This window comes from Cydia splendana, chromosome 9 (genome assembly GCF_910591565.1).
Source record: "Cydia splendana chromosome 9, ilCydSple1.2, whole genome shotgun sequence".
NCBI lineage: Eukaryota > Metazoa > Arthropoda > Insecta > Lepidoptera > Tortricidae > Cydia > Cydia splendana.
Window position 1 is genome coordinate 16,464,604 of NC_085968.1, and position 17,867 is coordinate 16,482,470.

The 17,867-nt window shown below is 36.2% G+C and overlaps 1 protein-coding gene across 1 annotated transcript in view; it reads left to right on the plus strand.

The window, feature by feature from the left end:
- Positions 1 to 17,867, plus strand: part of LOC134793742 (neuromedin-K receptor-like) — a 49,145-nt gene that overhangs the window by 15,917 nt on the left and 15,361 nt on the right. The window contains exon 4 of the mRNA XM_063765410.1: positions 4,887 to 5,035. Coding sequence (XP_063621480.1) covers positions 4,887 to 5,035 — 149 coding nt within the window. The remainder of the gene's footprint in view (positions 1 to 4,886; positions 5,036 to 17,867) is intronic.

The following is a 17,867-nucleotide window of genomic DNA, read 5'->3' on the forward strand; positions in this document are numbered from 1 at the left end:
TAACTGTAACCTTTACAATAAATAATACTGGAAGTAAACAAAAAACATGAAATAGATTTTTAATCTGGTTTGAGGAGGTTTATTACACTTGTCCTTCTCCTTGGAAGTTACGGGCAATTTTCTGCTATACAATTTTAACTCGCTTTTCCTTATTGGATTTGGGCAGTTGAGATTTCGGGCACGTGGAAATGTGGCGTAAGGGAATTCTTCAGCCAAAACGCCGTATAGCACAATGGAACACATTTTTTTGGTTTAGTAGGCACGTCAGTACCTACATCACATTGTTCTCATTAATAATATGAACACGATCCAGTCTTGCAAAACACGTAGAAATAAATCATAGTAAAATTACGTAAGAAAACAAAGAAATAAAAAAAGATAAGAAAGATACTTATTCACTACAATTTTGATAATCCAGCTGAGCTATCAGTAGTACCTACTGTATGATCTAATTATAGGTTTACTTAGTATTGAGACAATGCTTAATATAAATATTACTACAAAAATATTTTGTCTCGTTCCAGTGTCTCAGTGTGTCTTAGATTTTGTGTACGAAATATTCGCTAGGTACAGTCACGTCTGAAAATATCGATACGGACAATGTGCCAATAGTATGTATACACTACCTTAATACATATACGGACAATAAGGTCCACTCTGTCCGTAACGATATTTTCAGACGTGACTGTACTAGGCGCTTTTCAGTAAAGGAAAACGTCGTGAGGAAACCGGACTAACCCAGTTCCCAGAGGTTAGGTTTTATAATTGCCCCTCTGGTTTGCAAGATCAGATTCGATTAGCAATCACTTTTGTAGGTAGATACTTATATTAACATTTTTTTTACGTAAATGGCAGTTTTCAGAAAATAGTGCACCCAATTAGCGGGAGTAGAAGAAGAGTTAATTGTATGAATTATGATATTTTTTGCAACAGAGAGTTTATTAGTCTTTATTAATAAAAAAAAAAAATTAAATTAAAATTTAAACTGTTTATTATAAATAAATTTTACAATATTTTTTATGTACTTAACCTAATCTACACTATAATAGATTATTAGCTAAGTGAGAGGTTTTTAGTTACATCATTGTCGTTATTATTACTATATTTTAATCTAATTTATATAACATAATGTGTATCTATTTTATATTTACTTTTGACTTAACTACTTTATCAGTTCATGCAGTACTTTTTTAACATTAGTTTCAGCTTATGAGGCTTATCTTCTAAGTTATCTATTATATGTCTAGGAAGACTATTTAGGATAGGAGGTGTGGCAAATAACTCGACCAGACTCTTTGCCCATAAAAGTTGTTACTACTTGGTATATTGAAATGTTTTTTATTTATCAGTACTCTAAGGTTATTTGGCCTATCATACCTATTCAGACTTCCCAGTTTATGTCTATATTCTAATATTATCGCTAGCTTCACTTTATCATATACATTCATTATTTTACAATGCTGAAATAACTTTTCATAATTATGTTTATATTTATATTTGATTTTTAGCGGTACAATGGATTTAAGGATTCTTACCTGTAGGTTATATATTCTTTGTAGGTGAGTTTTGTGGGTTCTACCATAGCTAGATATCCCATAATTTATTACAGAGTCAGCCATAGCCATGTATATTAGGCGGAGTGTATTATACGGCATTTTGTTTTTAAGTATTGTTAGATTACTGAATACGGCTCTTAGTCTCTTACATACATGGTCAATGTGCGGACTCCAGTTAAATTTATTATCTATAATTAATCCAAGGTATGTATGCTGTTCTACTATGTCTAGGGGCTCACAGTTGCAACTCGAACCTGATCCATGCAAACAGGAGTGTTTGTGTGCTATGATTTTGGGTACTATGTCAGTTTTGATGTAGGGTGACCTTATATGTAGTATTTTGGTTTTTTGGTAATTGATGGTTAATCCTGCATCATGGGACCATTTGCATAATACATCAAATTCGCGCTGCATCCTGCTTTGTGCCTTTAAGATGTCTGTATCAGCTGTTACTAAACAAGTATCATCAGCAAATTGGTACACAGTGGCCTCCCTGAATATGTTGCACATATCGTTGACATAAATTAAGTACTCGGTTGGTCCGATTATCGAGCCCTGCACTGTGCCTTGGTTAGACTGCAGCAGCTCGCTTTGTTCTCCTGCGATACTAACCGTATTGTACCTATTTGTGTGATAGCTTTTTATCAAGTTCAGAGCCGGCCCCTGTATACCACTTTGCTGTAATTTTTTATATAATTTATTCAGATTTAGGGTATCAAATGCTTTGCTGAAGTCAATCATGACTGCTAGAACATGTTTTTTGTCATTTAGGTGCATATTAATCTCGTCTGTGAATTGTGCTAGTGTGCTAGAAAATTGAACTATGTATTTACAAAAGTAGCGATACAGATTATAGTCCGTACAAGAACTCAAATTTAACAGTCATGAATTGAAACCCTTAAATTTACGAAACTAAGACAACCGTTTTACCAATAGCCTTAGTGACATAGGTATACAGGATGATTCATGAGACGTGAGCAGGACTAATCCAGTAATCCTGCACACTCAGTAACTGATAATTGATCGATCACCGTCGTATTTAGGAGAAACAACCACACTTTTTCCTATTTTTTAACTTTTTGGTGAGGGCAAATTTAATTCTCAACAATCATGGTCACCCTACAGGACCTAATTAATAAACATAAAACCTCTTTAACCGTAGTGGCATTTTGATTACGAAGAAAATAAACTGTCAAACTTGAGTGAGATACGAGTTTTCAAAAGTAACCAGACCGTGATGACATTCAATTTGACACAGAATATCGGTAGTTTAGTATTCTAATTTTAGGGTGACCTTGCATGTCGTAAAAAAATTAATAACTTTTTTTTCAACACGACTAGAAAATTAATGTTAACCTCACTAATACTGATACGAAACAGTTGCTTATAATTAACGATATGCGTAGTGTTAGTCCTGCTCACGTCTCCTGAATCACCCTGTATAAGTACAAGGGTCAAGTCAATTCATAACTGTCAATAATGACTTCTTAACTTACACCGACTATAAATTGTATCGCTATTTTAGTAAATACATAGTTCAATTAATGAAGACTAATATACTCATCATCATCAAAAATAAAATAACAAACTCGATTCAGAATTTCGAAAGTTATAAATCTGCACAGAGTATTTATCAAATTGAACAGAGTAAAATCGGGCGAGCATGTATGATATTTAGACCTTAAATTCGTCTTAGGTTTAATTTGTGTTCAACTGTTCACCTAGAAATTTAGGAGATGCTCGCTCGCACAAACACTAATCCGGATATTTATGTGAAGTTTGTGACGACCAGGGGCTGCATTCAGAAGCGATAGTTCAATACCAATTCAACGTGAACATTTTAGCGTCTCGCTTGCATAGATGTCGCTACACTCCAACAACGTAAATAAATAAATATAAAAATCTATTTTAACTTGGAATTAAATGTGCGAGAATACTGATTTCCTACTAGGTTGAGCAGATGTATTAGCCAAAACATTTTTAATAACATTATGATTCATCAAATTCACATTTGAGAATAAGACCTTACAGAAGACAGCTTGATATAGTTTAACGTTTACCAGGTTGGTGCCTTTGCAAATAGTCTTGGTACGACCTACGTAGTACGGATATTAATGCTATTCTGTCTGAGATAGTTAGTGTGACACAATTCGTATGGCGACTGTTTTTCATGGTAGGGCCTCGCAACAGCGCGATTGCAACGGCATTGCTGTTGCAGCCGTACTGCTGCAGTGTTGATACAGGTTATGTATTTGTCAATCGCCTTTTGAAGTTTAGACAAAAGTAAATTTATAGTAACATTGCCTGCGCCAACGTTCTAGCAGTAACGCTAGAGCAGTAGGGCCGCTTTTAGCATAGTTTAAAATAAGAAGCTACACAATCTATTTAATAATACCTTTACGTGGAAAGGTTCTCTGGAATAGATCGCTTTTTAACAATAAGACCGCCTGTTGTTACCTAGTTATATTTTCCTTTCTAGTTTCTTATTGGTGTAACAAAGAACATTTACTTAGTAAATAGGTACCCATTGCTAAAGCCAGAATCAGTGTTGCCGCGGCTTTGCAGGCTTGGACAGGCAGACTACATCGATACTGTATCGCGACTGTATCGATACTGAACCGCGGCTGTATCCAATGCTGTGTCGCGACAGTAACGATGCAGAATCGTGTTTGTGTGTGCGAGGTTATATGGCCAGCATCGCGGCCTTTTTGCGACTACATCGCTACTTTATCGCTGCAAAAGTTTATAGAGGTAGGTTTTTAGTGCGGGTCGTTAGATTTACCATGGCTTAGTAGGAACATAAACACTTCTGATTTAAACTTTCACGATTATTAAACATTATCAAACTGCACAACGGGACTTAATCGCGTATTTAAGTTTTAAGATTTACCTCCGACGTTTCGAGGACGGCGTTGTCCCCGTGGTCTCGGAGAAGACTCTCGGTCTCGGAGAACGTCGGAGGTAAATCTTAAAACTTAAATACGCGATTAAGTCCCGTTGTGCAGTTTGATAATAAACACTTCTGTTTTTCAAGCAATGTACCGTCAGCCGGCGCCACTTGCATCTCCTTACATACAACACTTACCTACAGTATGAATTCGCGCGTTTATTGTAGAAATAGTCTCCTTCATCAGCGTTTTTAATGCAACGAGTGAGAAGCAGTCCCAATAGTATTCTGAAAGTAGGTATAATCTGATAGATACGATTGTCGACTATGGAGGCCCCATTGGATAAACTAACGATTCTAAAGATGTGAAGTAAATTATTATTTTATTTAATTTTCGATTCGTAAACTTTGCTAATGTTTTCTAATATTTTTTTTGTCTCCAGTTCCAAGCTGCGCTACTGCAGCGATGGCTGCTACCACACTTCATGTGCCCGTTCTGCCCGTTCGTGCAGGCACTGAACGTCAACGTCAGCGTGTTCACGCTCACAGCCATTGCCATTGATCGGCATCGCGCCATCATCACACCACTGAGGTAAACTAATCATTGTCCCATACTCTAGTCTACTAGTTTGGTTTACGGATTGTATAGTGCATGGATGCTTACATACTTACTTCATGTGCCGTGACTCATAGCTGTTGCCGATGACCGGCACAGCGTCGTGCGTCGTTCACTAGCTCAACGATGACGACGAAAACGCTTTCATTTTCGGCGTCATAGTTAATACCGTTGTGGTGACCTCACTTTACGAAAGGTCAATTCAATAAACTATTAGTGGTAATGCATATAAATTTACCGATTCAGTTCATTACTTAAATAGCATCGATAACGTCGAGCAATCATAATCGGTACTTAAAATCTATATGGTGTCATTTGCAACGAACTAGAATAACTATAGAAAGACTTCGATACATCAGGCTTGCCTTGCCTTAAAATAGTTACCTACATAGATTTTTTTTTATTATACCTTGGTAGGTAAATAACATTTGAATTGACAATTTGACACGATTTCGGATATGGATATTCGTCATTCATCAAGCAATTAAATAAATTAATAAGAGGCCGTATTTTTTTAGGGCGAGCGAGAAGCACCGAGACCTGGGTGGTTAGCTAACATGCCAATCGTTAACGCTCCGTAGCGTATAGTCATTTCTCTCTATCACTCTACGGAGCGTAAACGATTGGCATGTTGGCTACGCACCCTGTATAATCTAGTATTTCACTTTAATGCTACAGATATTACCAATGATAGGTTTACGGCTCAATTACATTAGAGCATTTAACTTACCGCGTGGAATATCGGTCTAGGTGTGTCTTGATGTAGCAGCCCACGTGAACTGTGTAAACACACGTTTCTTGGTTGCGGATTTGAATTCCTTTGCTATTGTAAACTATGTGAAATGTTTTTTATGAAATTTAAATTTTCTGTAATTATTTTAACCTTTTAACCGCCATAGAATTTTACATCGAGCGAGCTCGGGTCACCGGCGGTACGAAGTTACACGAAGTTCTGTCTTATTTATCAGACCGCGGCGAAATGAGCCCGATTTTGTATGTCATATTTACTTTTCAGTCTACGGCGGTTAAAAGGTTGAAGTTTCTGTTAAATTTTCTAGCGGACCGTAAGATCCTTTAGCGATCCGTGGCAAAAAACCTAGACAACGCTAGTTGGAATAATTATGATTTATATTTCTGAATGAGTTGTGTAATGCGGCTGAAAAATTCAAAGTGGGAGAATAATCTTTCAAATTCAGTTAACAAACATAATTTGATATATAACACTTTAAACTCTCGCGTTTTGTACACATATTTAATTACACAAACGTCTACTTGGGGACCAGTGATTCAAATGTTGAAACCAGCGGATATATCTTCGGACCAGTGTACGGATACTGTGAGTGTTGCTTGTCGTGCCGTGGACAATAAACATTAAACTTTAATGGGTAGCTGCAATTTCATTGTCTACCCTGAACATTTTTATAAACTAATTTCGGGTAGTTTAGTGTTGTTTTATTAATATCTCCGTTGACATTTGTTGGGACGTTAGTCATTCTGTGACCACAGCTGGTGCAACTAACCTGAAACGTCGGAATTAAAGGTGTAATAAATATAATTTGATATAACCAATATTCCTTTCTTTTCGTACAATAAAGTGTTTATTTACTTACTTACTTAATTTGAAAGTACATTTATTTGTTCACGCTCGTTCTTGGTTTGCTTGTTAGATGGCGTATTTGCTGGAGTGTAATTTTTTGTTTGATGTTTCGGAATTCAAACAAAATGTTTATTAATTTATACACCCCAGACATGGAAAATTTAATTAACTTTTGGCGCGTGGGCGGCCAAGCCGCAGCTAATTTGGTCAGCTGTTATCTTTGAGACTTATTTCTCTTTCGTCGTCGGTGGTAAGTGGTTATCGTAGCCAGTAGACACTATCAAAATCAAGTGTACTACTATTAGCGGGTTGCTGATCACTACACCTTATAAAACAAAGTCCCCCGCCGCGTCTGTCTGTTTGTGTGTATACAGGATGATTCATGAGACGTGAGCAGGACTAATCCTGCACACTCAGTAACTGATAATTGATCGATCACCGTCGTATTTAGGAGAATCAACCACACTATTTCCTATTTTTTAACTTTTTGGTGAGGGCAAATTTAATTCTCATCAATCATGGTCACCCTACAGGACCTAATTAATAAACATAAAACCTCTTTAACCGTAATGGCATTTTGATTACGAAGAAAATAAACTGTCAAACTTGAGTGAGATACGAGTTTTCAAAAGTAACCAGACCGTGATGACACTGATGACATTCAATTTGACACAGAATATCGGTAGCTTATAATTCTAATTTTAGGGTGACCATGCATGTCGTGAAAAAATTAATAACTTTTTTTTTCAACACGACTAGAAAATTTACGTTAACCTTACTAATACTGATACGAAACAGTTGCTTATAATTAACGATATGCGCAGTGTTAGTCCTGCTCACGTCTCCTGAATCACCCTGTATAATTTGTTCAATGGAAAAAAGTTCGTAACATTATTTTATTTCAATTTGTCATTGGAATCAAAGAGAATTTGAAATAGAGGAATATTGTCAAAGTAAATTATATATTAGCCCACTGCTGGACATAGCCCTCCCCTAAAGAGCGCCAAAGCGCCCTGTCTTTAGCTTGCCGCATCCAGCAGTGGACTAATATAGTCTGATGATGATGATGATGATGATGAAATTATATATATATAGTTAGTACATTTACTGCCATCTTTCGACACAAATAGGCCACGATACCAGAGTAGGCCAAAGGTATATATGGCGCCGGCCATCGCTCGAAAAGATGGCACCATACTTTTGGCCTATCGTCGAGTAGATGGCGATACTTTTTGACATTTAACAAATTTAACGCATGTCAGCGAAAAAATAAGGAACAAAGTCAAATGGCGTTCATAAACGTGTTAATCATTTGTGTCGAAAGATGGCAGTAAACTATATAATTTACTTTGACAATATTCCTCTAGTCTAAATTCTCTTTGATGGAATGAAAAGGGTTGGAAGTAAGTAAAAGATTACGTCACTCGTAGAGAAGTGAAAGGCAGTTTGCGCAGATTTTCCGCTATTAAAGTTGATTGCCAAAACCTGTGAACTAGATGGCATTTTGGAACGTTACAAACGACTAGTTATTTATATCTAAAACTTGTGGCAGTTACAGCGAGCGCGAAGTTGTTGCAGGTGTCTCTACGAGTGCACCGATTATTTTTATTGCACTGCACAGCGGTATACTCGTGCCGTCACCTGCAGTAGTATGCTACTCTTCGAAGTCCGCAAAAATATGTAACACACTCTTATTGCTTTGTAAATAAAATCTTGTCAAATATTTTTGCGGCCTTCGTTGCGTAACATAATTTATTGCAGGTGAGTGTACTGGTACAGTCGGAGGAAAAACTGTTGTACCTGCAGTGTTTCTTTTGTTTTTGTCTGAATAAATAGAGTAACAATATGATTGCTGCAAAAATATCAACACGGTGTGAAATAATAAAAATCGATACAATGCTTTATTACAAATCTAGTCTCTTATCATAAACTAAACATAAAACGAATTAAAAACTAAACTTAAATATAAATATAAACTAAATAAGTAAGTATTAAAAAAATTGCCTACTGAAGCCCGTCCCGGGCTGCCCCCGACGCAAAGGTGCCCATCACGCTCGCTGCGTTGCCGCGTTGGACTGCGATGCACCCTCAGCGCACCAGCAGCCTGAGGTCTCGACAGCGAGGGGGACGAATAAATACCCGCTTAGCGCCGAGTATTTAGCTTTTATTAAGGGATGCCGCTTGCTCAGCAGCCGCTCCTGCCGACCGCATTGTGCGGCTAAGATGAAGACGGTGAAAGTACTGACGCACGTGGCGTCCTGGCGTCCCATAATAAGCACTTACCTCTTTCCCACGGCACCAGGGTCAAGCTGTCAGGCCTTTTGCCGTCCGATCGGCTGAGACCTGGCGGCTCAAGCATACATGGGACATTAGCTGACACTAAAGCTCTTCTAATGATGTCATTAAGAGCATGGTGCCGTGAGAACCTCCCAGCGCAACGGCAGCAGCTCAAGGCATGGTGACCGTTGCACTCTACAGTGGAACCGCAGATGCATGCACATGCAGTCTCTTATCTAGTTTGAAGAATCTACTTTTACCCGATAATGTCGGTCAACCAGATTACATAATTATGAATTATTTACAAGTGACTTTTTTATTTTGTACAAGTTTAAAAATGCCTTCAGCTACTTTGTACAGACCCTCCGGGGACTATTTAATAAGCTATGTACTTGTAACATTTTTTCGGATGCCCAAGAGAGAATAGCAGATTTTGTAATTTCTTAAAATAAAATGAGTCTAGCTAGACTCAGGGCAACTTTTAATACAGCTCAATAAATTTACAAAATTTGCTATGTAGTTGAGAGACACGTTTATTTATTTATATTTTATAATGCAATCTAGTATGTAAAAGTAGTACTTAGTTAAATATTCAAGGAATATTTGAACTAGTTTTTTATTTATTTTATAGGTTCTACCTAACGACAGAATCAGTTAAGATGATAATAAGTTGTGCTAAAGCTAACTTGAAATTTGTTCAATGGAAAAACGGATAGGGTGTTAACCCTAGCATAGATCTGACGTAAGATCACGCGGTTTCAACTTTCAAAACTCTACTTTGACGATAAAAGCCATGTTTCAGACTGAAGTTTGCTGCTTTATGATCTCTATCACAATATGACATCACACATACCATACCGGTATACTTTTTAAGGTATTACCTAGATAAAACCCTGTTAGTAGATAACCTTTTCTTATATTTCATATTTATCTCATATTTTTAAAAAGCAGTCTGCACACATTAATAGAATACGTCCCAGAAAACATGTAGGTTCTGGTTATATTCAATATTACAAAATTGTTGTTTTGATGTCAATATTACATTTGACCTAAAAATCCGCCAAATTTTTAATCATTAGTAACATATTAGAATATACGAGTAAAGCGGGCATTACATTATACAATTTGCAGTGCGCTAGCTGAGTTAGCGCACTAATTTAGTATAGTGTAAATACAGTTAGCCAGTTAGTGACCCAATCTAGTGCGATCGCATGTGCTCTGCAGCACTAACGCTATCTAGCGCACTAGAACGCATAGTGGAAATAGTTTTAGCGCGCTCAGCGCTTACTGTGTAAGGAAGGTCAGTTATCGGCACGCCACCGACGCACTCGAACGTATGGATGTTTTATTGTTTTCTTTATTGCATTTCAGTTCAAAATGACGCAGCCACAGACTAGGGAAAAGGAAGTACTGCTAAACATGATTGAACTTTATAAAGACCTGCCATTTTTATGGGATAAAAACATAAAGATTACAAGAACAAAGACATTAGAAATGATGGTAACAAAGTGCTTCTCGAAATGTACAAAGAATTCGACCGAAACGCGACCTTCCACCGAATCGCGACGTTCGATTTGAACGATGATGACTGCTGAAATGAAAATAAGACACTAACTAGCGTCGCTAGCTAGTGTCTTATTTTGTATAGTGTAATGGACAAGCTCTTTTTAGGGTTCCGTACCCAAAGGGTAAAACGGGACCCTATTACTAAGACTTCGCTGTCCGTCCGTCCGTCCGTCCGTCTGTCACCAGGCTGTATCTCACGAACCGTGATAGCTAGACAGTTGAAATTTTCACAGATGATGTATTTCTGTTGCCGCTATAACAACAAATACTAAAAACAGAATAAAATAAAGATTTAAATGGGGCTCCCATACAACAAACGTGATTTTTGACCAAAGTTAAGCAACGTCGGGAGTGGTCAGTATTTGGATGGGTGACCGTTTTTTTTTTTTGCTTTTTCTTTTGTTTTTTTTTTTGCATTATGGGACGGAACCCTTCGTGCGCGAGTCCGACTTGCACTTGCCCGGTTTTTTATCTCGCCTAGCAACACTTAATTAGCGCACTGCAAATTGTATAATGTAATGCCCGCTTAAGTATTATAATTGTGTGCGCTTTTGAATGCTCGTATTATTGTACCGTCCCCAAATAATCTAATATGCAAACCGGCGACCGTTTCCAGTTGAGATATGCTAATAACCTACTTGGAAATGTTAAAAAGTGACCTTTCTAGCTTGTCAACTATAGGTAACTACAAAAATAACTTAACTAGATTCTCAATGCAAGGGAACTTGGTTAAGACATTTCCAACGTCGGGTGAGCAATGTAAGGAGTAATCCTGGTTTTCTGAAGTTTATGCGTAGGTTTGGGTAAATTGAGCGGCCTACTAGGGGCAGCAGTGTGAGCCTTTTACTGGTCAATGACGTCCCGAGAGGGTTCTCGGATGTGGCAATTGGGAATTCTACGTGTGCGGGCTCTCAGTAATAAAATTGCGTCCTCGTCATTTTTGTATTCATATAAATCCCACCAAAAACATTTCATGTAAAGTGTTGCCAAGACTAGGCGCATAAAGCTTTTACACTAAAAAGATATCAGATCCCGTAATAGGTACCAAGACTTTTACTCTGTCATTCCTAACTTTATAAGCTCTAACTGTATAAAGCCAACATCTTGGTCAAACAGTACGGCTTGGCCGTTTCGTTGCTGCCATATGGACTATCCCGTTATGATACTTTCAGAATTTCAAAGACCTGTGTTACTACTTTGCACAACAAGTCCACCGAGGGAGTGTTTATGTAAATTAGCATTGACATAACCCTCAAATTCACACAAACCGTGTGGATTTTTCACTAAGGAGCTATATATTCTCTTTGCACTAAGCTTTATGGTGGGTAATAGGTGGGTAGACAAGTCTGTATTCTAGTTTGACACTAACTGCCACTGTCTGTCATAGCCTCATAGCTGACATACGTGCGTTTCGATACTATTTAAGAATATCACAGTATCGTTTTTTTTTTTGTATCTACGTTTAAATTACAAACGGCTATCAAAATATCTAACATACCTACGTAGTTTAGAAAAAATACTTAATTGTCTTAGCATTTGGTTTAAATTTAAGAGATGTAAATGTATTCAAAATAATGATAAATTGATAATGTATATTACTTCTTTTATACAACGAAACGCATCCATCTTTTATCAATCTGTCACATGTCACATATTTGCAAGCAACGCCAACCTTAAATAAACCTTATTATTGTTGAATGAAGTATTACAAATGGTCAATTATGGTCAATGGGATATTACTGCAATGTTCTGCCGCCAGAGTGCAGCACTACCGCCTCTAGTAAAATCATAGAGTAACTTATACATACTGTACCTTAAACTGTTTTTTGACAAGTTTTCACAGACAATAAAATGTGACATTGATGCATCAAGGCGGTTTGTTAACAAGGGCCTACCGGGAAATGCGCAAATTGAAATTGAGTTATCTGCCTCTTTATCGCTCGAATATGCAAGAGTGATTGAGTGGTTAGATAACGAAATTTCGAATCTCTTGTTTCACGGTGGACCCCCAGATTGTGACAGATCTAGATAGTGGTAGTGGCGCCACCTACGCAGAATTCCCGTAATATTCCCTACTAACATATGTTCACTTTTATTAGGAAGTAATGAACTACAAACGAGATCAAAATATTGCTTCATATTATATGAGAAAAACTTTCAGTTATATTTACAAGCCAGATCTTGTAATTTTTTCTGAAAAAAAAAACAGGACTTTATTTACGGAATAGTATGAATGGTATACGCATAGGTGTACAAAAGTTTTTCTTTCTAGATTCATGTTTTCACTGCAGGATTTCTCATCATCCCGTTTTATTCGTAATTCTGTGTTTTCTTTCGTAATCTTGAGATTATGACGATTAATAAGACGTTCGTGGGTCAATCCAAAACGCTCAACTTTGTTCTGGGCCCAAGTGCCGAACAAAATCGACGATCTCCTTTAACTGCTAATCAGGTTCGATAAAACAATTTTAGTATCAATACAGGCTACACTTCTAAATAGGCTACACTTATTTAGGCTATGTTCGCGAGGTTCTTCAGCTCACAGAACCTCCCTTGTGTTTGAAGTTGTAGGTAAGTACGGTTTCGAAAAGTTTACGACAAGAAACAGTACCAATATAGAGGGCGCTACTTGGCTGGTTTACGTGAAGCTGGTTCAAATCTGCACTTTGAAAACTTGTTGGTTTTTTTTTATTGTTGTTTCTTTATTAGCACTCCAATTACTGCTACCACACAAAATTTCACGATTCTAGGACTTCAGGAACCAATGTTTTCAGGTTTACAGCTATTTTGAGGTACCCCCATTTCAAGGGGTTACGTGGCGAAAGTTACAGATTTCTCATCACCATATGAGTTAGCATACAGAGCTATCTTTACATGCCAAATTTCAGCCTTCTAGGTCTTCAGGAAGTAGTCTGTATTTTCTATGACACGAATTTCATATGGTTCGGACGGTGAAAATTAAAATATCTATAAAATTTTAAGTATAATAGGTAGCCTAATAAAACTTGGTGTTTTTGATAAGTCCACTATCCATATTGTATACAAAAATTTTCAGCTCTCTAGCATTATCCAAGCCGAAACTACGAGGGTTCGAAAATACGACGAAACGTGCCGAGAAAAGATATGCACTGCTTTTGCCCTTTGTCTCGTCTTGGCGGGGGCACGGCCGTGCCCCCAGATAAATTATAACACCTAATTTTGTTTATCATTGTTATTTAATTTTTATCTATAGGTACTTTACAAGACAATTCATTTTTCTGAGACGTGATATGTCAATAGTAGTTTACGTGACCCACGCTCGTGTTTTAATGCCTTTCATATGTAGCAATATGAAAGGCATTAAAACACGAGCGTGGGTTTATGAAACGAACGCAGTGATTTTCATAATAATATCACACGAGTGTTTTAATGCCTAATTATGTACAGTTACATACACTGATTTATCTACACGCAATATTATAAACTTTCTATTTTATATTCACTAACCTCATATTACAGCCGACATTGGGGCACTTTGCTCTGGCGGAACTCGCAGAATAGATATGAGGTGGCGTCTCCGAAATATCTTTATCGCACATTTTACACGAATCTTTTGTTATATTACTTTAAAAACAATAAAACAAATTATTTATTACTTACAAACTAATTAAAAGATAAACTGTACGTCAAATGGCGGCAAATGAAAACTTTTTTCACGCACGTCACACATCCGTAGTTTTTTTTTAATTCAGTGACAAACTAGAGTCGGGGTCGATTGCCATATTGCTCGATACCAATGCGAGATTTGTCAATATTGTTTGCAATTGTCATTTGATTTCGAATAAAACGTCATTTCGACTGTTATTAGAATAGGGGTCAAACCAAATTGCTTCTTTTTCAGAGATGTTCGATATTTTAATGCATTACCAAATCGGTTTTGATATAATAATGAAGCTATTACAACATTTTGACACATAAGAAATTTGCTGTAACAAAACAGTTTATCGTTATGTGGGCCATTATTTACGGGTTTTGAAGGCATCAAAGAGGGTTTATGATAAGTGTGTAGATAAAATATTTTATGCTACATAATATGGTTCGCAGACATTATTTTATACGTTTATTCTCTATTACCCGATAGAAAATGCACACAATCACGTTGCCCACATGAACTTTATATAGGTATCGTAGGTCGATCTTTTGACGATCGATCGAGAGGACGATGTATGTACCTACATGTAAAAATATGTTGCTTGTTGGTTATGATCAGGTGACTATAATATGGCTCATTATAGTCACCTTATTTAAGCATTTCAATATGCTGGCTTACATAGGGCATAACTAATATTTGTAAAATGATTGGTTACCCTACAGAAATGGGTCGTCACAATTAAATTATTTACACAAGTGGTTAACATACCTGAGCCCTGATCTTTTGACCGCACCTTGTACCCATTCCATTGTTTAATCACACATCGCATGGTTTTTGTTTTTAGACATGTCGAGGTAACCCATGAATAGAATGATGGGAAATAAAGTAAATCTATTCACGTGAATTTGGAACAGATTGAAATGTTAAATTTATTGCTTACTTTACATTTTATGACTTCAGTGAATACGATAATAAAAAGTAAAATAAAACTAGCGAAGAGGACTATTGAAGGGAAGATTGACTTTGTTGTTTTCTTTAAATAAAAAATATAATTATGATAATAATTGTGACACTTTATTTTTACATGCTTTTATTTTATTTACAATCATAACATTGCCAGAAGGTAGAATCCGATATTGTAGCCTATATAAAATGTATTTAATAATTCATGTAAAGTTTGATTTCAAAGTTGTTGTTTAAGAAAAAGTACCTACCTCTATTTATTCTAAACAATAGTGACATCATTGGCTTTTTAATATCGGGCTTAGCTAGGCAGCAAGCTTCGTGGCCTTAACGCGCTACTCAATTGAATAAGCTGATAATTTTGTCACTATTGTATATTATACTAGATATTTCAAATTCCCGTCAGTTTAGTCTTCAGTTCACGTCACAACATCCACGCAGAGATCGGAAGATACCTGGAGGCTAATTCAAAGTTACATTTTGATGTAAAATGATATCGAAATAATTTCATTTTGTTATCAATCGCCCGTGCGTCTTGTTTATACATGTATGGACAAGTGCGTGCGGTATACACGCGAGAATGATAACAAAATGCCATCATTTCGATATAATTTTGACATCAAAATGTAAGTTCAAATTGGCCTCTTGGCTTCATCTTCTAAATCACTGGTCCACAAGTCGGTAATAATTTGTTAACACAATATGACATTCCCTAGTGAAATCGCATGAAGTGTTTCTTGATTTCAGTGGCTTCTCAGACTATCCGTGGGTATATAATAAGTATTTACTCAGTAACGTAATTTTGGTGGGCGTTAGAGTGTGTATATATATGATTTAGGTTTATTATTGGATAAGTAGGATTTATAGAAAAGATGAATTGATGTACATAATACCAAATGTACAGAAAAATACTATGTAAATTATGGTGTATAACGAACACTATAAAATCATGTAATATCGATAACCAATAAAATTGTGACCTCTGCAGGTTAATGTGTTCATATTCATCATACTGTATCTAAAGCACACTAGATAAGATTCACACGATAAAAGTTGTTTAGCAATATTATATTCAACCTATTCAAGTAGCTTCTAATGCGTAGGTACTTCCAAAACTATAGGACATGCGATAAAAAAAACACTGATAAGCTTTTGGTACACGAAACTTTGCGTGCTAAAAGTAAATGACTATATACGAGTAGGTATAGTCTTTATTATTTACCTTTTTAAACTCATTAAGATAGGTAAGAATTGGACATAATTAAAACTGAAAAAGAGAGATAAATATAAACTAAACTTAACATTTTACTTGCACGTATACAAGAAGCAAGTGAGAGAAATAAAGTATATAGAGTGTATTTTTTATACGACCATATCTTTGACTGTTATTCAGTATAGATAGGCTCTAATAAACAACCTTTCAGTTTTATATCGTCCTTGGTTTTATTATGTTTTATTAAAAATGTACGAATTTTATTTGTCATTATAAAAACAGTACGTTATACTTTATTTTTATTCAATACGTCGCAATTTCTGATGTTGCAACACATCTGTCACAAGTGATGAATTTACGCATATAGGTAACTCACATTACTTTACTCACAGTGCCGTTTGAAAGATTTTCAAAAATTAATTACGCTCTTGTAGTTATTGTAAAATAAAAAAATAAAACATGTTACAAAATACATAGCCCTACGCCTACACTTCGTTTAATTGTTTGGTTATATTAAAAATACATGCTGTATAAAGTTAACACATCACTTCATCAGAGCCCCGAGCGCGAGTGTGCCAAGGGTCCATTTATCGTACGGTCTAATACGGCCCCGACACTATCATGAATACTGACATTACTTTGAAGGAATGACGTTTTTAGTGATAGTGTAGGGATTGTAATGAAGGAATGACGGCAAGTAATGAAGTTTATTTTAATAACTTCCGTCAGTATTGGAGTTATGTCAAAATAATGATACTAGAAATGACATTAATACTGACAGTGAATTGATTAGAATGATGGAATCAGAAATGACAGAAAGAATGATGGACGATAATTACGGCCCCGACACTATCATGAATCTGACATGACTTTTGTACTGAAACTCCAGCGTTTGGTCCAGTCCGGTCATGATAGTCTTAAATCTCCCCACACACTTATCAGTATTTTTATCAGTATTTTACATCATTACTTTTCACGGGGAGTTTTAAGTTATTATTTTCCTAACCGTTTGGCTTAGTTTTGTTATTATTATTAAGCGTACTCTCGCTTTGAAGAACACAAAAAACCTAAGTATTCAATCAACGGTTCCAATTCTTCTAACCTGTGGTAACCATACTATATTGTCGTACTCGTAACTCTATGCTTGATGAGACAGAAAATTGGAGAAACAGAGATAGGTAGTTAGAAAGTGATTTAGGTTAGTGGCACAAAAGATAACCGACCCCCAGAAGATGAACGTTTGGCTTTAAAATCTAAATAATCAAATCGCATGATTTTACACAAAAAAGATTCTTGACTAATTCCTTTAACGTTTTTGTTGCTCAGAATTACATATCTTACCTTATTTCATTAAAATATTTGCAGTTTAAACATAAAAAAACATTTTGATTTATTTAATCTTCTTTTATATGATACCCCACACGTGTATGTGCAATGCATGGTTTGTGTATAATACTCAGTATTCTTGTCTTTGGATAAGTAGTTGAGATGCAATTAAAAGTTTAGTTTTCACCTCCAACGGACTACTGTAAAAGCGGGCGGAGCGGCGGAAAGCGCCGAA